This window comes from Talpa europaea (genome assembly GCF_964194135.1).
Source record: "Talpa europaea genome assembly, chromosome: 10".
Taxonomy (NCBI): domain Eukaryota; kingdom Metazoa; phylum Chordata; class Mammalia; order Eulipotyphla; family Talpidae; genus Talpa; species Talpa europaea.
In genome coordinates this window covers 3914865-3938384 of record NC_140077.1, presented here as the reverse complement: position 1 = coordinate 3938384, position 23520 = coordinate 3914865, and the positions used below count along the sequence as shown (strand labels likewise).

Here is a 23520-nt window from a genome sequence, read left to right as displayed (position 1 = left end):
GGTGTGGGCAGAGAAAGGGTAGGATAAGGGAAGAAATCAAATTTTGAATGAGGAAGTATGTTCATATTTATTGCAGAAGTTATTTTACTTTATTTTTTAAGATTTATTTATTTATACAAGCACTGGGTACAGTCAGAAGCGCGGGAGGGTGAGAGAATTCACCAGTGCGGGGAGCAGAACAGGCAGACTGACTAAGTACACTGCTGAAGGGAGCAGCAAGTGCGGTAGGAGAGGTCTGTGCACCATGTCGGACCCTCGCCCGGTGGCCAGGAACTGAACCGGCGCTGCAGAGGCTGCGGGCAGCTTCGCAACCCAGCGCTCAACCGCTGCACCACCAGGGAGGCACCATTGCAGAAGTTATTTTAAATGTCTGTGTGTGCTACTGGAGAATATGGTCTCCCTCCCACTGGTATAAGAGAACTAGTCTTCCCTAGTTAGTTTGCAGGTATTTGGGGTGCACGATAGTGCTTTGCCTACTCTCTCCACATTCTGAGCACACAGTAGAGTTTTGGCTAGTTGTCATAGGTTGTTATGTTAAATTCATTTTCTTTGGCTATAATTGGGAGGATGTGATTGATTTTTGATGCCTCTTATCTGTAAAGGAACCATATTAAGATGGTTTCTATGGTAGCTCAAGATACCTATGTGTTACTCTTCTTTCCTTTTACTTTCTAGAAACTTGGAGAGCATAAATCTAGGAAGTTGGCGAAATTACAGATAAGGCCCTAGTGTGTTCAGAGGTAGAATTCCTCTTGAAGTGAATAGTAAGTGAAAAGATAGAGCATTATTATTGTTACGTGAGAGATTGAACACCACCGTCAATTAATTTCATTTCCTAGACCTTCTGTTTTAACCAGTAGATTGCTGGTGGTCTAGTGATTTAAAGAAAGCCCATTAGAATTGTAACTATTGTTATGGTTTTTCCTAACATGAATGCAATGTTGACAATTTAAATGTAAGTTTAAAATTCTTGAGTTTTGAGCATATAGCTTTGATGGGAGTTAAGTTAGGAGTACAAGTTGTAGGGTCAGTGAAGCTGCAGTGCCAGTGAAGCCAGTGTCATCTTGGCAGGTGGGTTTTTTAAAACAAATATTTATTTATACAAGAATTGGGGTACAGGTCAGAGGCATGGGAGGGTGAAAGAATTCACCAGACAGAACAGGGAGCAGAATAGGCAGATGGACCAAAGACACTGCTGAGGGGAGCAGCGGGCGAGGTAGGAGACATCTGCTGCACCATGTGGGTTTCTCCCTGGCTGGCCAGGAATCGAACCTGCACTGCAGAGGCTGCGGACAGCTTCAAGCACGGCGCTCAACCCACTGCACCACCAGGGAGGCCTGGCAGGTGGTTTTTTTTTTTTTTTTTAATTTATTTTATTTTTATTTGTTTGTTTGTTTGGTTGGTTTATACATGCACTGGGTACAGTCAGAAGCATGGGAGGGTGAGAGAATTCACCAGAGCCAGAGCGGGGAGCAGAGCAGGCAGAAGGACCGAAGTACACAGTTTGGTTGGTTTATACATGCACTGGGTACAGTCAGAAGCACGGGAGGGTGAGAGAATTCACCAGAGCCAGAGCGGGGAGCAGAGCAGGCAGAAGGACTGAAGTACACTGCTGAGGCGAGCAGCGGGCGGCAGGAGAGGTCTGTGCGCCATGTGGGACCCTCCTGCGGTGGCCGGGGAGCAGCCGGGGATCGAACCGGTGCCGCAGAGGTCGCCGGCAGACTCGCAACCCAGCGCTCAACCGCTGCGCCACCAGGGAGGCCCCCTGGCAGGTGGTTTTTAATTTACATTTACTTTGTCTACTTTATTCACAAATTCCTGGGAAGGGCCTTAGCACATGTGCTCCGTGCACATCGTATTCCATACAGTGGCCTGGACAGTGGCCCTCTGTGTGGGAAGATCATCCTGTTTTTTGAGATCTACTAATTCTTGATTATGCACACATGATTTCACATGGATTTATTACTTTCAGAGAATAATGGTTGAAATGTTTTTGTATTTGTGTCCTTTACATTGCAAGACCTGAATAATTAGTTCACCAACTCCTGGGGCCCTGTGCTTGGCACCTTGAAGCTTCTGCTGAGGTCTTGCCATGGGAGTGGATCCATCCTCTACAATGTCTCTCTTTTGCCTAGATTGCTTAAAAGCTCTACTCTCTTTTCTCAGGTTACTCAAACTTATTTTCTCAGGTTACTTTCCTGTGATTAAACACAGGGCCCATCTAAGTTCTAGATGCTAGAGCCTCTGAAGTTTTTGATAGCTTGGCAACCTGATTGAATACTGAAGGGAGGGAATAACAAGGAAATACACACATAAATTAGCGTTCTAGGATGTAGCACCAACAGTAAATACACTAAATGCTAAATGTCAATAGAAGTGTGGTTGCTTGTCGTGAACTTGAAGTGGTTTGAAAGCTTCATGAGGGAGATGAAACTTAAACTGAGTCTTGAAGGATGGTAGGATTTCGGAAATTGTGTGTCTGTTGGTGCTTGTTTTCTAAGGTTGTGCTTCGTGTGTGTATCATTGAGGGGTGGTGGTATGTGCATTGGGGGTACATGTGGTGTGTTTGGGATTGTGTTTGTGAGAGACAGAGACTGGGAGAAAGGGAGGGAGAGGGCAAGTTGAGAGTTTATACTGTTGGAGGAGAGCTTCAAAAAGAGGTCTTGTGATTGGGGGGATTATTCTGGCAATAGTGAGCTAGATGGATTTAGAGAGGTAGGCGCTTTGGAGGCTATTCCGGTAGCACTGACCTGAACTGAGGAAAGGTTGGTGGAGGTTGCAATGGGAAGAAAAGAACTGATGGGCAGAAACCACTAGAGAGAATCTATGGGGAGAACTCAGCAGAATTCAAGGTGATTCTGAGTTTCTGTGCTGGGGTGTTGATGGTGTCCCCAGTGGAAAAGAGACAAGTCACGATAGGAGTTCTTTGTGAGAGGAAGATAAGAGGTTTAATACAGTGTGTAATAAGCTGTTAGAGGCCTGAGATGAAATACTAGGTCAGAATTGTAGGCAAGGGGTTCACCATGTCATCAGTGTTCAGGATTTTACTTAAAATGAGTAGTTTTTTGTTGGTTGTTGTGAGGAAGACAATGATACAGAAAGATGCTGAGGAGAAAAGTAGAATTGATTGCAAATTTTGACTTAAGAATTTAGTAGTACTTTTTATTTACATAATTACAATTCAGGATTACCTTGTGATATTTCAACAGAATCTGAGTATTCAGCATGCTTGGAATATTCTTTTAGTTTTAGGTCTACTGTATTTCCCTAAGATGCTTTCTGGGCATATTTACATCAAGTCTCCACAGAGTCATATTAATAATGTATCAACAATTATGTTTCTATTGTTGAACTAATGAATAATATACGTTTATACAAATAAAGCTAATATGAAATCTTAAAGACTTTGACTAATCCTCCTTTTGGATGAGTTACTTGATGCAAACTGATAACTAAGCTTCTTTCATTTTTATTTTTAAGGAGTTTGCACTTGAATATTATTTCTTTTCTGGTTCTCTAATAGGTGGTTGGGGGAACTTGACAAGTTTTGAGGAATTGACTTCTACAGTGTTCAGTAATACTTCACAAATACTGTCCATTTCATTATTGAGCATGACAACACAAAACTGTTCAGTTACTACCTCCCTTCTCCAATGCTTGTGCCCTCTCTTTTTTTTTTAAATTTTCTAGAGGCATGTCTTATTTATTTATTTATTATTTGTTTGTTTGTTTGGTTTATACATGCACTGGGTACAGTCAGAAGCGCGGGAGGGTGAGAGAATTCACCAGAGCCAGAGCAGGGAGCAGAGCAGGCAGAAGGACTGAAGTACACTGCTGAGGGGAGCAGCGGGCGGCAGGAGAGGTCTGCACACCATGTGGGACCCTCCTCCAGTGGCCGGGGAGCAGCCGGGGATCGAACCGGCGCCGCAGAGGCCGCAGGTAGCTTCGCAACCCAGCGCTCAACTGCTGCGCCACCGGGGAGGCCCGTGCCCTCTCCTTTTATTTGAACTGGGACATGTTTGATCAAAAGCAGTTAAGAATTTAGTACTAGGAAGTGGTTGATCTACTTGGAAGGTGTTAATTCATTCTGTCTGCAGGTTGAGCTTGATGGTCCACAGGTTGGGAACTGCTAGTATAGCACTTTTTTAAAAAAGATGTATTTATTTATGCATGCAAGAACTGGGGTGTAGGCCAGAGGTGTGGGGGAGGGTGAGAGGATTCACCGGAGATAGAGTGGGGAGCAGAACAGGTGGTCCTACTGAGATACAGTGCTGAGGGGAGCAGTGGGCGAGACAGGAGAGGTCTGCTGCGCCATGGCCTGCAGGGGGATTGAACTTGTGCTGCAGTGGCTGGCGATAGCTTGATAGCACTTGTCTTTAACCCCTGAGCCACCAGGGAGGCCCCTGGTATAGCATTTGAACAAAAGAATGTTTTAAGAGTAGCAGTCATGTCTAGTTCCCCTTAAAGAAGGCCCAGCTTATGCAGATTTTATTGTTGCTTTATTGTTCCAATTAATTGAAGTGTGATTTATTAGAATTTGTGAATCTGTGGTACATGCAAAATTAGACTTGTAAATCAAATTTACTTGGGTATGTTAATAGATATTTGGTAACAGTTTTACGTCATTGTGCTGTATTGACTCTTAGAGCAAGTTGCTTCCATTCACTGATTAATACAGGTATAAATGGCTCTCAAGATAATTCTCTCCAGTACATTTTAGCTTTCTGTTTCTGAAAAAGTGTTTCTACAAAGTCTAAATTGCCCCAAAGAAGCAGATACTGTATTTCATCATCTAGTTTAATATACTTACCTTACTACCCTAACATGGTTTTAGTATTGCGTAGATACTTGGATTTTCGGACAGGGTCCGCTGTAATCAGGTAGCTGTTTGTCCATTATTTTCTAGCCATATGTGACATTGATGACTATTTATGGTGCTGTTTTTGTTTGTTTTTGGTCAGATAGGAACATTTAAACGTGTTATCCTGGTACATTAATTCAGTGAAGATTAGCTCATTTAATTTCCAGAAGCACAAGCAAGGAATTTATATTTCACTCCTGAGCTAAAGGAAGAAACCGCCCAATGAATATGAAAATTGCCATTAAATTGTGATTGTTTATTTTGTGTTGCTTATTTGCTGGTTATAATTCCCTGCTCTTCAACTGATTTGGACTACTGTCAGATGGTATGTAATCAGTGTGGACAAGCTAAATTTAAAAGTCTAAGGAAGATAAATATAAATTACCTGGGTTAGAAACAAAAACCAGTTTGGCAAAGGAGAAAAATAATTCAAAGCTAAATATAATAAGCAACAGTTCTTTTTTTTTTTTTTAAGATTTATTTATTTATTCATACAAACACTGGGTACAGTCAGAAGCGCAGGAGGGTGAGAGAATTCACCAGAAGCCAGAGCGGGGAGCAGAGCAGGCAGAAGGACCGAAGGACACTGCTGAGGGGAGCAGCGGGCGGCAGGAGAGGTCTGCGCGCCATGCGGGTCCCTCCTCCTGTGGCCGGGGAGCAGCCGGGGAACGAACCGGCGCCGCAGAGGCCGCGGGCAGCTTTGCAACCCAGAGCTCAACCACTGCGCCACCAGGGAGGCCCAATAAGCAACAGTTCTTTGCTGCTTCTACTTACTTTTGGGTTACACTGCCTTTCTCCTTCCACAGTAACAAGTCACGCTGGTGGGAATTGACTTAGCACTACCAAGTTAATACTGACGGTTGCCTTAGTGCACATGTTCACATATTAATACAAAAATACAAAAAACATAATACAAAAAACGTCTTTTTCACCTCTGTTTTGGGTGACCTGCCCAATCAGCTAATTTTATTGCTGTGTTAAATTAAAATTCAAAGTATAGTTCTTCATTATTAAAAGAGATGAATAAGATAATTGAAATAAAGTCTTTACAAAATAACTGTTTTTAGATGGCAGCCATCAAGTGAAACTTAGTTTTGTTCTCCTTTACAGGCCTAACTACAGTTGCACCGAATCATTTAGCATGTTTTGCAGTCTCTCCTGAGCAGTCTGTCTGAGCCAGTGTGAAGACTTGACTCGTATATTTGGTCTGATTTATAAACCACACTTTCATTCTGTGTGCATGGAAGAGGCTATAGTGTGGAAATTAAAATCTTAGTAAGTGTGATCTCTTCTCTCTCCTCCCCTCCCCTCCCTTCCCTCTCCTCATTTTTTTATTCATGCATACAAGAACCAGGGTACAGGCCAGATGCGCGGGAGGGTGGGAGGATTCACCAGAGACAGAGCGGGGAACAGAACAGGCAGACTGACGAAATACACTGTTGAGGGGAGCAGTGGGCACAACAGCAGAGGCTGCGCACAGCCTTACAGCGTGGCACTCAACTGCCTGTACCACCAGGGGAGGCCCCTTTATTTTCAATATTAAATATAGCCTTTCTTGTAGTGAATTTGTTCTCTCAGAGTTTGCACTATAAATGGGATGACGACTTGGTAGGCAGGGAGCTAGCATACTTAAAAATGAAATGTTTAGCTTTCCAGGTTTTGGAAAAATCCTCGAGAAAGAGGGAAAAGTTTCTGTTACTCTGCTTAGGTTGTCTTTCACCTTTCTAGTGAAAAATAGGTGGCAAGGTGATGATATTTATTGGGTTGAGAAGGAATTTAAGACAGTGGAAATGTTGGTCTTAGTAGAATATGTCTAAATTTAAGCCATTTAATAAATCATTAAATTTGCTATGTTAAGTTGCTTCTTTTATAAATTAGTCATCATTAAAGTCTTCATTATAGTGTAGTGTTCCTAGGAACCTTTTAGTGAGTGTCATATTTTTAGTATGAATTAAATCTTGAGTATGTAGTTAAAACAGTAACTATATATTTTGAACATGACTACTCAGAATGACTTTGGAGTGATTATGCCAGCAGTCATTGCAGGCATTTCAGGGATGTCCTGTCCATTTGCTTGTCCCAGTGGAGGTGATGTGAAGTTTCTATTTTTTGTGCTTTAGACAGAACTGGATTTTGAGAATATGGAATATCAAGGATCTTGGTCTCTCTTTCACAGTGTTACCTTGTTAATTGTAGGATTACTCTTCACTGTCTTTCTTTCCTACCTGTGCTTACCTGGGTGGCGATTAATTAGCACGTCAAGCAGCTTTTCTCCCTTAGCAAGAGTAACAGAATTGACTTTGATCCTCTGAATTCTTGACTGTAAATCAACCATAATAATGTAACTAGGTGGCATAATAGTGTTCATAATTTGAAGATATTTGTGTTTAAGATACTTGGTTTCTGGTTTTTTTCCTTTGAGTTTTTAGCTATTAGTTACTTTTCTAAATTGATGGCTGTCACTTGACTGAAATGAAATATTTCTGTTAGTGGGTTCCCTATTTTAACCTGTACAGCTGCGAATCTCCCTTTACTGTCTGCCTATCTCTTTTGCATTCCAAAGTGCAGTTTCATTAAATCCCAAGGACTAAAATTTTTCTTTGGGCGCTTATCTCCAGTATCTATGTGGAAATCATAAATGGGAAAGGAAAATAAGGATAGTTTGATGTGAAATCTTTATGCATCTTTTGCTAAATTTGTATCTTATAAGTGGAAGGGTACATTTATTTTGGGGGGCATATTTTCAAAGGTGTTTTAATAACCTTGTCCTAATTATTTGTAGCTTCCTGCTTGACATAACTCATTTCAAGAAGTGCACAATGTCAGAACGTGGGATTAAGTGGGCTTGCGAATATTGTACGTATGAAAACTGGCCATCTGCAATCAAGTGCACCATGTGTCGTGCTCAGAGACCCAGCGGAACAATTATTACAGAAGATCCATTTAAAAGCGGCTCAAGTGATGTTGGTCGAGACTGGGATCCTTCCAGCACTGAAGGAGGAAGTAGTCCTTTGATATGCCCAGACTCCAGTGCAAGACCGAGGGTTAAGTCTTCGTACAGCATGGAAAATGCAAATAAATGGTCATGCCACATGTGTACATATTTGAACTGGCCAAGAGCAATCAGATGTACCCAGTGCTTATCCCAGCGTAGGACCCGGAGTCCCACAGAATCTCCTCAGTCCTCAGGATCTGGCTCGAGACCAGTTGCTTTTTCTGTGGATCCTTGCGAGGAGTACAATGATAGAAATAAACTGAACACAAGGACCCAGCATTGGACTTGTTCTATTTGCACATATGAGAACTGGGCCAAGGCTAAAAAATGTGTTGTTTGCGATCATCCCAGACCTAATAATATTGAAGCAATAGAGCTGGCAGAGACTGAAGAGGCTTCTTCAATAATAAATGAGCAGGACAGAGCTCGATGGAGGGGAAGCTGCAGTAGTGGTAATAGCCAAAGACGATCGCCGCCTACTACGAAGCGGGACTCTGACATGAAAATGGATTTTCAGAGGATTGAGTTGGCTGGTGCTGTCGGCAGTAAGGAGGAACTTGAAGTGGATTTCAAAAAATTAAAGCAAATTAAAAACAGGATGAAAAAGACCGACTGGCTATTCCTCAATGCTTGTGTGGGTAAGTTTCTGCATTTTTTTTGTATTAAAAATGACATGGAAGAGAGAAGCAGGGTCAGTATCATTTAACATTTCTTCATTCCGCATGGTAGTCTGCTTTCAGGACGCATCTATAAGAATCGCTGTATTTGTGATGTGGTCTTAACTTTGTCCTAAGTCCATTGTGTGCATACCCCTCTATCGTTAGGGGAAAAATTTAAGATAAAACATGGTTTTTTTTTACACACTAGTAGTAAAATATACACCTGGAGTTTAAAATTGCTACTCTATTTATCGTAACAAGATGTGTGAGCAGCACCAGCTGCTGCTTCAAAGTGTTTACAAACAGTGCTAGCATCTTGTGATGATAGACGCTTTAGTCAGATGTTAAAAATACCACAAAAATGTGTGACTCCAAGAAGTTGAACAAACATAATACTGACCTTGAAAATACTGGTGTGAATTTAACATGAATGCCATGTAGTAAATATTTGCAAACTTTATGAAACTGAATTCACATGGCCAGTTGATTCCATAGTTCAAATAATGATTTGAGTGTTTTGCGGTTTATGTGATTTCTTAAGGAAATTCTGGATATTGGTTTCAGTTTGCCTCTCAGCACTATTAAAAGGACAGAGACATATTATGAGAGCAGGGTTCTTCTCTAGTTACTGACCTTGCGAGTTAATATTTTGCAGTGTAATTCACAAAAGTAGTTATTTGACTTTTGAGTAGATTATATATTTGCATTTTATGACTTCAGTTATTTGGATGGGTTGCTTTTATTTTTATTTATTTTTTTAAGATTTATTTATTTATACAAGCACTGGGTACAGTCAGAAGCATGGGAGGGTGAGAGAATTCACCAGAGCGGGGAGCAGAATAGGCAGACCGATGAAGTCCACTGCTGAGAGGAGCAGCGGGCGCAGCAGGAGAGGTCTGCGCACCATGTGGGACCCTCGCCGGTGGCTGGGGATCGAACTGGCGCTGCAGAGGCTGCGGGCAGCTTCGCAGCCCAGCACTCAACCGCGACAACACTGGGGAGGCCCGGGTTGCTTACTTTTAAATTCAGTTTTGTGAAGGAAATTTTGAGTGATCAATCAATATATTAAATATTGTGTGTACAATAATAGTGAAGTCTTTAAAAAGGGCTTAGCTGTATTTCTGTGTCTATACATTTGCCCTGCACTGGATTAGCCCCTCACTATGATATTGCCACAGGTGTATGGAAGACATGGCTGTATGAACCTGCAAGTCCTAACAGGTGTCAAGAAATCTGAGGTTTTCATTTTCCTTTTGTTCTGTAAAATGAATATCCCAGCAGATGAGCCCTTCTGAAGGCCAGTACAGCAAGTACTTAATAGCTCACTTGAGCTGTCTCCTGTGCTGAGGATTAGGGGTGAAAACACTTAGCCTTCTGCTCTGACCTGTCCCATTTCATCCCATTCGATGTCATTTTTTTCTCCCCAAACTAGGAGAACACATGCGTGTGATTGCCTTTTTTGTTTTTTTTTGAAGCTTGATTTTTTAAAATTGAGCTCAAGTTCACACCACATAGCATTCACTATTTTGAAAGGGAGCATTTTAGTGGCATTGGTGCATGCACAGTGTCAGCAGCTCTCACTGTTGTCCAGTTCAGAGTCAGTGCCTCACTCCAAAAGGAAGTCCTGTCCCATTAAGCACCTGTCCATTCCCTGGGCCCTGGTTTCTCTTTTCTATTTCTATGGATTTACCTCTTGTGCATATTCCGTAGAAATGGAACCTTGGGTTTTGTGACCTTTTGTGTCTCGGCAAGGTGTTGTTTACCAGCATGACTTTGGAACAGTCTCAGAATCATTTTGCAGGCAATAGTGGTGTGCTATGCATACTTTTACTTCAAGGTGGCAATGAAGGCTGTTGTGGTGATTCTTAAGCTCTTTCAGGGTCAGAATCCTTAAGGAAGCACAGATGTTATTTCTTGAAGCTAGTGTATCAGGATGAGAATTCCTGCTTTGAAATATTTTCTTTTCCTGAAACATATGTTCTGTAACTGTCTTTATGTTGGTATTTCTTATCTTTATGACTACTCTGTCTTGTGCTGCCTTGGGTTTCTGTCCACATGGCCTTCTTTAAAGATAGTGTATTACGTAAGCTCCTCAGAGTGTAGTGCTATGAATTCATTTTGAAGGTGGATCTACCAGCAGACCAGTGTTGTATCACTAAAGGATTACTTGGTATTCAACCCCTCTTCCCTTCCCACTCCAGAGTTCATAGGTTTTTAGGGCTAAGAATTGATTATCTGGTTCTTGGTAAATATGGATTATTTTTCCTGTCAGCACATAGTTTTGACTGTTCACTATATGGAGTGGTTCTGAATGGTACAAAAGATCATAGGCCTGTCTTTATTGGGAAGTCACATCCTGGTTTGTAAACCCCACTGAATTATGTTAAAATATTTTTTACTTGGTTACATTGTAATTCATCTTTACTTCCCCTTTTGTGTCTGCATTTTCTCCAGGTTTCATTGGATTTGTTAATTGTGGCTTGTCCATATTAGGCATTAAAAAAAATTATCTCCAGTGCTTGCTTCAGCAACACACACATTAGAAAAACAAAAAACAAACAAAAAAACTATCTCCTAAGTCTCCAAACTAAGAGGTATATAAGTATAACATTCATATTCGGTATAAGTTGGGAGTCTTCAATTGAAGTTAGAAAAGTGAGGAAGGAAAAAAAAAAACCACTCAACCCTAGGCCAACTTTGTAGCTGATAAAATAGGAATGAGGAAGATTTGGTGTAGAGAAGGCAAACATAAGCTAAATCATCAGTCTTGAGTGTCTTACATGACTGTTGGATGTAGTTTCACATAAGTCATATTATCTTATGTGTAAGAGAACATTGGGCACAGTGCCAAAACCTGGATTTGGGGGTGGGAACCTGGCATGGTAGAGGTAGAGGTGTGGATTTAAACGTCCAGTTGTATCTGGAATGTCTGCAATCTGCTGCCAGGTATTTTCTGGGAGGCCATGTCAGTGCTAATCATAGGCTGCCTTTTCCACTGGGGAGATGATAATGTCCCTAGAGAATAGGGTGGCACCTCCTGGTTAACCATTTTCTTTTTGCTGTTGTATCCAACCAGTTGACCTTAAAAGAACCTTTAAATTTGTGATCCAAATTGATCCCTTGAGAAGGCACAGGGTCAGATAAGAACCCTTAACTGAATCTGTGCAGTACCTTAACCCTTTGCACTCCGAACCATTCTGGACATTGGCTACCAATGTCCCCTGAGAGGGGACAGTGGAGTGCAAAGGGTTAATTTAATCTGCTCCTGAATCCTAGACCCACATGCCCAGCTACCAAATACCATCTTCCCTTGACTGTCTAATAAGTCAAACTTAGTGAGGCTAAAACTGAACTGGCCACTCCTTGACATCTGCCCCTCTGTGGCAGTTGATGGCCATCACTGTTCCTTTTGCTGTTTCAGAAGCCTTGGTCATCCTTGATTCTCTTTACCTCATTCCCCTCTGTCAGAAAATCTTAACGACCTTCAAGTATCTGTCCAGAATAAGGCCAGTTCGTACCTCCGGGCCCATCAATGATCAACATAGGAGGCTGCTTAGAACCCTTCCAAGTAGTTCAGAATTAGAGCTAGAGTCCCCCCAAAACCCCACCGGCCCTCTGCTCTGTCCTCACCAGCTTCCCCCATACACATTATTTCTCTCTGAGCTCATCTGTTGTCTTTCATTCTAACCAACTCTGTCCCCTTTCTTTTATATTAGTAAGACTCAAAACCTTTGTGTTAGCTGTTTCCTCTGCCTGGATTGTAGAATTAGCTAATTTGCTTTCTTCATTCTTCTCAATTGTTGCCTTCCTGATTGCTGTTTCTAAAATTTCAGCCCCATCCTATACCCTCACTTGTTACCTTCTAATAACTAGACACCTTTCTGTCTCTCTCCCCTAGCATGTAAGCATCCTGAGATCTGAGATCCAAGAATTTTGTCAGTTTTGGTCACAGCTATATCTTAGTGGTATTCGAAAACAGTGTCTGATGCACAGTGAGCAATTGAACATTTACCTCAATCCATGGGTAATGGGAACACTGGGATCTGGACACTTAGACTTCTACTCCGAGCCTCCCTGGAACTTCTAGATTCATTGCCTTCTTTCTAGCTTTCTGTATTTTTCAGCTTATAGACTTACCCAGGGCTCAAACCAGTGTGACTTGGATTCTCCCTGTGGGGAAGACAGGAAGTAGGTGCCATAGGATCTTTTTTTTTTTTTTTTAAGATTTATTTATTTATTTATTTATACAAATACTGGGTACAGTCAGAAGCTCTGGAGGGTGAGAGAATTCACCAGAGCCAGAGCGGGGAACAGAACAGGCTGAGTGATGAAATACACTGCTGAGGGGAGCAGCGGACGCGGCAGGAGAGGTCTGTCATGCCATGTGGGACCCTCGCCGGCGGCCGGGGATTGAACCTGCGCTGCAGAGGCTGCAGGCAGCTTCGCAGCCCAGAGCTCAACTGCTGCGCCACCAGGGGAGGCCCATGGTGCCATAGGATCTTAAAGGAAAGAGTGGAGGCTTCAGTGTATTGTCATGCTCCCGGCCATCTGTGGATATGAAGTCTGATATCTTTGCTTTAATTTGTCTTCCTACCTCACTGTTGAATATTTGATATAAAGCAAAAACCATTCTATGTTTAGTATCCCTGAAGTTCTGTTAAGCAATGTGACAGTTTTTCATTCAGTTGTCATTGGCCCTGTCACCTCCAGGTGGACATTTTGTTTCAAGTCTTAATAGCTCGTAACTGGTTTTTTAAAAAGATTTATTTATTCATGCATACAAGAACTGTTTCTTCTTACATGAAGAAAGATGGGAAGGATGGACATGGGATGGGGATGAGGCAGGGGGTGTTGATGGCATAGAGGATAAGAATTAAGCTTGTAAAACATATACATGTTGAAACCGGAATTTTTACGTTGAAATACTGAGTGCCCCAAAGCAGCCCGCTGTGTGCATTGGGTCCCTGGTTGATAGCCGTTGCCTGTCTTGATCAAGGAGCATGCAGAAATGGAATCATAAAGAATTGTAATCTTGGGGCCTCCCTGGTGGCGCAAGGGTTTGGGCACGGCACTGTGAAGCAATCCGCACCCTCTGCAGCACAAGTTCGATCCCCAGCTGGCCAGAGAGAAACCCCCATGGCGCAGCAGACCTCTCCTGTCTTGCCTGCTGCTCCCCTCAGCAGTGTATTTCGTTAGTCTGCCTGTTCTGTTCCCCGCTCTGTCTCTGGTGAATCCTCTCACTCCCCGCATCTCTGGCCTGTACCCCAGCTCTTGTGTGCATAAATAACAAATAAATCTTAAAAAAAAAAAAGAATTGTAACCTTGGTTATTTCTGAGCAAAATTCTGATGTTTGTAAAAACCTACGGGAGTCTTAAAATATATTGGAATTAACTTTTTCTTTCAAGTTATCTACAAAAAATATTGTTATAGTTGAGCTAATATTTCCTCTTTTCTCATTACTTACCTTAAAAGTCAGTATCTGTGGTAATTATTTTTCATATTGATGCCAACTGTATTTTCGCCCCTTAGCATCAAATCTGTATGTGGTGTCTTCCCCGTCTGCGCACGTGTTAGCATAGCTGTAGAAAATACCCAAAACTTGCATGGAGTTAAAACTGTGTATCAGAATGTGTGTGTCAGTAGGTTTTCACTCTTTTCATTAATACAAGAGCTAGCAATTTATGGGCTTATTATTTTTCAAAGCATTCTTTCAATTTATTTTGCTTATTGGTATTATAAATTGTGTATATGGATGGCTTTATCAAGGAAGTAAGCAATTAAGATTATATTAGTGTTATTTTTCTTTCTTTGGAAAAACAAGTCTCTTGCAAAATGTAATCTGCTGTGGTGACTTTTTTTTAATTCCAAGTTTTGAGATAGTGCTGGCCAGATAAAAGGGGTGTTATACAAGGATCCAAACAAAAATGACCAGCTGAAGGAAGAAGCATGTGAGATTAGCTTTTGAGAGATGGTGGTACTTGAACAGAAGTGATTATAAGGTGATTTGTATCAAGATAACTGCCACATCCAACAAAACAGAAAAGGGAACCCTTGACTAAGACACCATAGTGATCTTTCTAATTAGTTTACCAATTTATCCTGTCTTTGTGGCAGTTCTTAACTTCAAAGGAAACTTAGGGACTATAAATTATTGTAGAGAGAAAATGGAAGAGGCTTTTCTATAGTTCAGTAGTCCTTTTAAAAATTAATTTGCTCCACAGATACTTTATTGATGAACGCTAAGAATTTGAAAAACACAGTTAATAGAATTATAGTCTCCAGATTCCTGTTTTTTACTTGATTTGCTTATAGACTCCTCCCCCCAGTTCCCCACCCCTTTGAACTTTTTTGATCTACAGACCTGATTTAAAAACACTGTGGCTGGCAGAAGAATGCTGTCCAGCACGCCGCCTCCATGCCTGTGTCCTGATTTGCAGGAGCTATGAATATGCCCGTGTTCCATGGCAGAAGGGACTTTGCAGATGTGATTAAGGATCTTGGAGGTGGAGGGATTATCCAGGTGACCTTAAGGATCCTTATAAGTGAAAGAGGGAGACAGGAGATGTGGCTGTGGAGGAGCAGAGGTCTGGGTGATGGCCAGGAGTAAGGGATGCAGGTGCCTCTAAAAAAGTGAGAAAAGCTGAGGATCCCTTCAAGGGCCTCTCCCCTCCCCATTTCAGCACGGTGAAACGCATAAGGGACCTCTCCCAAATTTTAAAATAACTTATTTGTATTAAGTTTTAAGCCACTAAGTTTGTGGTAATTTGTTAGGGCAGCAAGAGGAAATTAATACAAGTAGTAATTTTTAAAAAAAATTATAATTAGCATCTTTGGCAGTTTCAGAGAAATTTAAGGTAACCCTCACCAGTTCCTTGAGAGTCTAGTCTGGTTTTGTTTTTGTTAAGCAGAGGAGGCCAGAGAGTTAAGTGACTGGCTGGATGTGATAGAGCCACGTTGTGTCCTTTTCTGGAGGAAGATGAGGTGCTTGGCATGAAACCTCCCTTCTGTGTGTCTCCTCTGGTCTCACACTGCATTCCCAGCTCTTGCCAGTGGCTCTCTGCCAGGGTGTGTGGGAGGGGCAGTTTCCCCAACCAAACCAAGCAGTTCTCAGAATCTCTGAACTCTAGTTGGGTGTCCTTCAACATTCTACCTAGAGGTCGTGTTGGATCCCAAAGGGTAAGGACTCAGTCCCACAGGTGCCAATCTCAAATCCAGCTTGTTACTTGTGCTTCAGATAGACAGTTCCTGGGCATCCCTGGTGGCGCAAAGGTTAAGCACCGTACTATGAAGCAGTCCGCAGCCTCTGCTGCACGAGTTCGGTCCCCGGCCGGCCAGGGAGCAACCGACATGGGGCAGCAGAACCTCTCCGGTCTCGCCCGCTGCTCCCTTCAGCAGTGTATTTCAGTCAGTCTGCCTGTTCTGACAGTTCCCCACTCTGTCTCTGGTGAATCCTCTCACCCCTCGAAAACATTTAACCAAGCAGATTACTGGTTTATCCATAGTCTGACCCTGTCCTTGGTTTTAGTTGCCTGAGATCAATGGTGATGGTAAAATGCTATGTGCAGTAGGATATTTTGAGAGAGAGAACACACCTTCACACGATGTTTATTATGGTAGTCATAATGATTGCGCTTTTATTGTTATTAATCTTTTGCGCCTAATTTATAGGTTAAACTTTATCATATATAGGGAAAATAAAGTGTATATGAAAAAAAAGTGTAGCTTTTGCTGCTAAGGTTTCAGGCATCCACAGGGGTCTTGGAACCAGATGAGGGGGACAACTGTAAAAGGGTTACCACTCAGGAACAACTAGGGCAAGGGAGGGACGAGGAACTCGCCATGCCCTCTCTGGTGCACCACTCTGCCCCACCTCCATGTCCACTCAGCTGGAAGAGCTTTTGACCCCCCTGCTTCAGGGATTTGAATGGAGGCTTCGTCATGTAAGTAGGCACGATTGCTTCCAACCCATCACCTCTCCCCGCCCCTGAGGTGGGGCTGAAAGTTCCAGTCCTGTAATCACAAGGTTGGCTTCCCTGGCAACCAACCTTCCATCTTAGAGGCTTTCCAAAAGTCACCTCATCGGTGTAAACTGGGGTGAGGACCTCATCGGTGTAAACTGGGGTGAGGTTGAAAGGGGCTTGTTACATGAATGACAGAGACAGCTTTTCACCTTTATGGTGCCGGAGCTTCCCAGGAACTGGAACAAAAATAAATAGAACAAAAGCTGCCCTATGGCCCCATAGAGGCTCTTTATGGGGGCGATGGGAGCTCTGTGCTGGGATCAGTGGTGAGACCCAAATACATGATCTTTGTAACTCACAGTATCACACTGTTTTTGTCTGATAGGGCTGGAAGGAGTGCCATTCCTAAACTGTTGATGTCTGATGCATAGTAGGGGATGCCTGTCAATACTAATGTTTCCAGTCCTGCCTTTCCCTGTGTCGACTACAGTAAATACACCTGTGTGAAGCTCGCTGCTGTGTCCTGAGGTGGCCTGTCGTTTGCTAGTGTTTCCCACCTTTCTTTGCTTAGGCTGTGTTACTTGAACTTGATTTTAGTGTGTCATCTTTACAGTATTTTTTCCTGCGTTTTCTGTGTCCTGTTTTCAACTTGATGTGCCACAGATGTTTGGACAAGTTATTTTCCATTTTTGGAAATTTTCTGGACCTCTGGAATTGCTTCACAGTCATTATCACTTCTGAGCTGGTAGCCCAGTAGCAGAGCTGTGTTTGGATATTTAATTTTACAGATCTCCTTTTGGGAGCTGCGCGGGGAAGCTAATGAAATTGTTCCGATAGATTTGCTAACGGTTATTTTTAAATGCCGTGTTTATTCCAGTGTGCTAGGGGGCCGCTCTGTTGGGTTATGAACTTGATTTTGTTGATACCAGATTGAGTGTTCTACTGAAAGGTGTTCTTCTGATTTAGCGTCAGTTTTTAGTGTCCTACTTGCCTTTACATATGAATAAAGCCAGGATACAAAAAAAAAAAAAAGAAAAAAAGATTTGGCGTTCTGTTAGCCTTTGACACTTAAGACCATTGAATTGCCCCTTCCCTTTTTAAAGAAACAAAATGGTTTCAGTTCAAATGTTCTATTCAAAGCTTTTAATAGACTCTAAAATGTATGCAGACTCCTGCAGAAATCTTTGGCACTGCATCCATAAAAGGAAAGTGAGCTGCTAAGTGTGCCTGCCATGCCTTGTATGTCCTGGTTAGCTGTGCGCGATCCTCTGACGTGGGGCTGGTGTGTAGCCATAAAAACGGGACTTCTTTTCTCTCCACATACATTCCTTGCTGTGGATCTCCTTATGTGAAGCCTTTGGTGTTATAGGTAATAGGATTATTTTTAGCGCTGTGAGAGGAATTTTATCTTTGGATAGGTTTTCTTCAAGTCGTTAAGGATTTCCTGTTATGATTTTGGAACTCAGGGTATAAAATACCCCGGCCAGTTCAAGCTGGGATTTGGAAGTGCTTCCTGACACCTGAGATAAAAAGAGGCTTCCAGAAATGAGTGTTGAGGCAGTGGCAGAAATAGAGCCGCAGCAATACTCTGCTGGTTGCTGGTCCTCTGTCTGACGTTCGATTCCTGGCTTAGAAATGATAACCTCACAGCCCTGCCTGCTGTTAATGGGCCGCCTCAGACCTTGGTGCTTGGGGCTATGGCGAGTCTCCATCATAGGATATGATGCTTGAATTGATCTAGTAAGGGTTTTCGTTTGTTAAAAACCACTCTGTTTGGGGCCTCCCCGGTGGCGCAGCGGTTGAGCGCTGGGTTGCGAAGCTGCCGGCGACCTCTGCGGTGCCGGTTCGATCCCCGGCTGCTCCCCGGCCACTGGAGGAGGGTCCCACATGGCGCGCAGACCTCTCCTGCCGCCCGCTGCTCCCCTCAGCAGTGTACTTCCGTCCTTCTGCCTGCTCTGCTCCCCGCTCTGGCTCTGGTGAATTCTCTCACCCTCCTGTGCTTCTGACTGTACCCAGTGCATGTATAAACAAAGAAACAAAGAAACAAATAAATAAATAAAACATGCCTCTATAAAAAAAAAATTTAAAAAAAAAAACTTTAAAAAAAAAACACTCTGTTTAATGAACACATTTAATTACAAAATCCAAATGTGTCATTTAAAAGAATTTTAATCGCAAACATTTGTTAAAGTAATCTATGCACATGGTTAAAATTAAGCAATATGCAGAGTTTATAAAGAAATGCAAGTTCCTTTTCCTTCTGTTTGCCAGTCATGCCGTGCAGAGACAGCACTTTTTCCCCCATCAGCTCTTCCAAAAGAATTTCAAAACCTGTACAAAAATTATAATTTTAATGTATTGAACATCACCTGCCTTTGACTTAGATTCTGCTTGTTAGTTCCTTTTTTTTTTTTTTTTTAAAGATTTATTTATTTATTTATATAAGCACTGGGTACAGTCAGAAGCACGGGAGGGTGAGAGAATTCACCAGAGCCAGAGCGGGGCAGAAGGAGCAGAGCAGGCAGAAGGTCCGAAGGACACTGCTGAGGGGAACAGCGGGCGGCAGGAGAGGTCTGCGCGCCATGTGGGACCCTCCTCCGGTGGCCGGGGAGCAGCCGGCGATCGAACCGGCGCCGCAGAGGCCGCGGGCAGCTTCACAAGCCAGCGCTCAACCGCTGCGCCACCGGGGAGGCCCTCTGCTTGTTAGTTCTTTGCCACGTTTGCTCCCTCCCTGTCTTCCTCTCCCTTTTGGTTTTTTTCCTGAATCATTTGAGAGTTGTAGAAGTCAGGACATTTTGCCCTGAATACTTAAGCACATATGTCCTAAAAACAAATATTTTCCCTATGTAATCACACAATATAATTATCTAGGAGGTTTACTATTCAACTCCCACATTTATTTTTACTAGTAGTTTCACTAATAGCTTATTGTTCGAATGCCATTCTATCAGGAATTACACGTTTTATTTATTGCTTTGCCTCTTTAGTCTCTAAATAGTGCCATAGGTGTTTTGTTTGTTTGTTTTTAATAAATTTACTCTTTCGTGACATCAGCATTTTTGAGTCCAGGCCATTTGTTGTACAGAATGATTCTCACTTGATGTCACTAGGTTAAACTTAAACATTCACGTTTTGGGGGGAGGTAAGGCAGCATCTCTGATATCTCTGAATAATATCTTTGTATCTTATTTTCATTTGTTAAATTTATTTTGATTGTGGCAAAATATATGTACCAAAGTTTGCTCTCTTTGGTATTGCCATTGCCCTAAAATCAAATATTTCAGAACAATGAATGTACAGGTCAGTGGCGTTAAGTCCATTCACATTGTTTTGCAGCTTTCACCACCAGAACTTTATTCATCTTTCAAACTCTTGTGTCTGTTAACAACGCCCCCACTTCCCCACCGCCCTGGCAACCACTGATCTGCTTTTGGTCTCTACGAGTGATTGCTCCGGAGACCTCCTCTAAATAAAATGATACGGTAGTTGTCCTTTTGTGACTGATTTATTTCATTTAGTCTTGTCTTCAAGGTTTATCAGTGTTGAAGCAGGTGTCAGGATTTCCTTCCTTTTTAAGGCTGAATAATATTCCATTGTATGTATGTGCCACGGTTTGTTTATTCAGTCATCCGTTGGTGGACATATCATTGTTTCTTGTTTCATCAAGCTTAGACAGTTGTACTAACTTCCTGTGACATTATATGAGAATTTAGTTCATTTTTCAGTAATAAAAGCAGAACATACTGTTGAGTATTTGGTATAAAAGCTAAAAAGTAAAGTTCCTAGAATCACCATCTAAAAAGTCTTTTTTTCACTGGACTTTACATTTTGAAGTAATTAAAAAACTTTCATCTTTTTTTAATGAGTATGTAAACAACTCTTTTTGGTTACTTGAACCTTTTTTGTACTGAATATTTTCATGAACAAAATTGTCAGCGTTTTAAAAACAAGGTTCTTCGGTTTCCAGAAATGGGATAATAATATCAGGTGATAGAAATGTGTCACGGGCCCATCATACGTGCTGGTCAGCTGCTGCCTGGAGGACGGCGCCAGTGGCACTCCCATCAGCAGTGCGCGCACCTCCCGGGTAGCTGTGTCTTCGCTGGTGTTTGTGATGAAGGGAGGCCTGCCTCGTTGAGTCGTTGGAATTCTCTTTTGTGAATTGTTGTTTCAAGTCTTTTGTCCATTTTCCCTTGTTATTTCATCAAGGTATGTGAAGTCTGTACAGATAGAACTGGTATGTACCAGTCATGTTGGTTGCGGCTTTTCTTCCCTTTTTGTGGGGAGAGTTATATTTTGTCTTTGTTGTTTCACAGTTTGTTTGGATTGAACGAGGAATTAAAATATTTATCCAAATAATTTCCACTAATAAGGTTTAAGTAAACTTTAAGCAAAGTTTCCCACTGATTTGGAGGTTCTATCATAGATAAAGTGATTCTACATCATTTGTTTTGAGGGTCTTTTTTTTTTTAAAAAAAAAAAAGATTTATTTATTTATTTATTTATTTATTTATTTATATATACAAGCACTGGGTACAGTCAGAAGCGCGGGTGGGTGAGAGAATTCACCAGAACCAGAGCCGGGAGCAGAACAGGCAGACCGATGAAGTACCCTGCTGAGGGGAGCAGCGGGTGTGGCAGGAGAGGTCTGTGCGCCACGTGGGACCCTCGCCAGCAGCCTGGTATTGAACTGGCGCTGCAGAAGCTTCAGGCAGCTTTGCAATCCAGCGCTCAAACCGCTGCGCCACTGGGGAGGCCCTGTTTTGAGGGTCTTTATGTGCCTTTTTTTTTTTTTTAAAGATTCATTTTTATTTATGCATACAAGAGCTGGGGTATAGGCCCGAGGTGTGGAGGGTGAGAGGATTCACCAGAGACAGAGCGGGGAACAGAACAGGCAGATTGAATGAAAGCACTGCTGAGGGGAGCAATGGGGAGGCAGGAGAGGTCTGCTGCACCATGTGGGTTGCTCCCTGGCTGGCCCGGGATTGAACTCGTGCTACAGAGGCTGCTATAGCTTCATAGTGCGGTGCTTAACCCATTGCGCCACCAGGGAGGCCCCTTTCTATGCTTTTTATGTCACTATAACCCTTTAGGTAAATAATTATGGCTTTATTAGGTATTTAAAAATCTGATGAGACAAATGTCCATCCTTCTCCACCCTCCTATTGCTTTTCAGAATTGTCTTAGTTGTTACCTTTTGCTTGCTCATCCATCCCTCTCATGCATTCAGCTAGTCATTGAGTGTGCTCCCGGGCACCAGGAAAGATGTCCTGGCTCTCAGCAGGCTGGAGATCTAGTTGAAGAAGATGCATTCTACAAACCCGTATGGTGTGATGAGCAGAGCAGAGAAAGTGCAGGATGCTCCCCGAGGGGTACACACCCTCATCTCCTTGGAGCTTCCAGGAGGGCTTTCAGGAAGTAGCGTCTAAGCCACAACCTTGAAGAGAAGAGGGAGGAGTGTTTCCATGGAGAAGAGCACGTCTTCAGATCCCAGAGTCGAGAGCATGGCCTGCCCAAAAAGCTGAGAGAAGGTAGGGTCAATTGCCCGATAGGGGCTGGGGGAGAAAAGAGGCAACCTGAAGGGCACTGCCAGCCCTGTCAAGGCCTGCTGATCTGGCCCAGGTGTTTCCCTCTTAGTTCAGGCAACGGTGAGCATTTGCAAGGAGACGCCTCACTCAACCTGTGGTCTGGGAAGATCCCTGGTCACAGTCTGGAGACTGCGGGCGGAGCAGGCTGGGCACAGAGGAGGAAGTGGCAGTAGTCCAGGCGAGTGAGCGCTGTCTTGAGCTTGGGGTCGCAGTGTGTCTTTGAGAAAGACTTAAAAGGAAGAATTCTTAGGAAGAATTGATTGATACAGAGTTGAGAGGAGGAGGAGTTAAGAAAGATACCCAGGTGTGGGCATTTGTGGGTCAGGTAGCTGTTGATTGTTTTTTTCCTAAACCTAGGAGAAATGAAGTCCCATTGCAGACACGGCAGAGAGAGGCTGTCTAGATGAGCGAGCGTGGGCTCTGTAGGCTGGCGATGTTGGGGCGAAGCTATCATTGAGCTTACGCAGGTACTTGGGCACCAGTGATTCTTAAAGCCCAGGGGATTCTCTTGCCAGTGTTTTGTGCTTCTTCCTGGGGCCTTCTCAGATGGACTAAGTCACCCTTAAACATCGCTTTCAGGACGATTCTTTCTTTCAGTTGAGTTAGCATTTTTGACTAGAAAAAGATTGATACTAATAAAATATAAACAGTAGTAATGATGCTGTGTCATGACGAGCCGCTTTCTGTACTGCCGCTGTCCCTTAAAGATGTTCATTTACCTCTAGCTCTCTCAATTGTAGAAGAGTGGGCTGGACTGCTTCCCCCAGTTCTAGTAAAATAGTAAAATTTTCAAAATCTAAAATAGGTTTTCAAATTCAGCTGGGATAATTTGGCAGTGTTGCAGATGAGATTTTACTTTGAAATCAGAGAGAACTCTTGGGACTTGATTTCATGGTGACTGTGGTTGAGGCATACATTATTTTGGATGACTTTTGGAACCCTAGGTTTTGAAGAACTTTAAACTTCCAGTTATAGTTGTCAGTGTTTTATGTAATCTTTGCAATTTTAACTTAGATTCAGCTTCACTAACCCTTTAACAGCGTTCCTGATCCTGGGTGACTTGTTCCAAAGACAGCTACGTGAGACGTTTCTTGAAATCCTTCATTATGCTTTCAGTAGTAGCTTTTACTTCAGGTAGCTTTTTCATGACTTTGCAGACTTATGTTTCTCTACCAGTTGGGATGTTTAACTAGGTCAGAACTTGAAGTTTGAACTATGTTTTGCATAATTTGTCATGATCAATAATACAACAATTAGTGACTGGGACTTCCCTATCTCATTGAATCTTTCATTTTTCTAACGAGGCTGTTTTAATAAAGGAGTTTAATAAATTGCATAGAAGGTTGCCTTGATAGATAGTACAAATTATGATAAGTTTGAAAATATATTTTCAGTTTGTGATTTTTATCCAGTCCTTTTTTTGGAAAGGGTTATTTCTCGGAGGAATAGAATTGG

At 42.5% G+C, this 23520-nt stretch overlaps 1 protein-coding gene across 1 annotated transcript in view; it reads left to right on the top strand.

Moving 5' to 3' along the window:
- Positions 1–7680: 7680 nt before the first annotated feature.
- The window catches only part of ZRANB1 (zinc finger RANBP2-type containing 1), a gene marked incomplete at its 5' end in the record, with an annotated part of 32366 nt that continues 16526 nt past the window's right edge, over positions 7681–23520 (top strand). The window contains one exon of the mRNA XM_084245767.1: positions 7681–8494. Within this exon, the coding sequence (XP_084101893.1) occupies positions 7681–8494 (814 nt within the window). The remainder of the gene's footprint in view (positions 8495–23520) is intronic.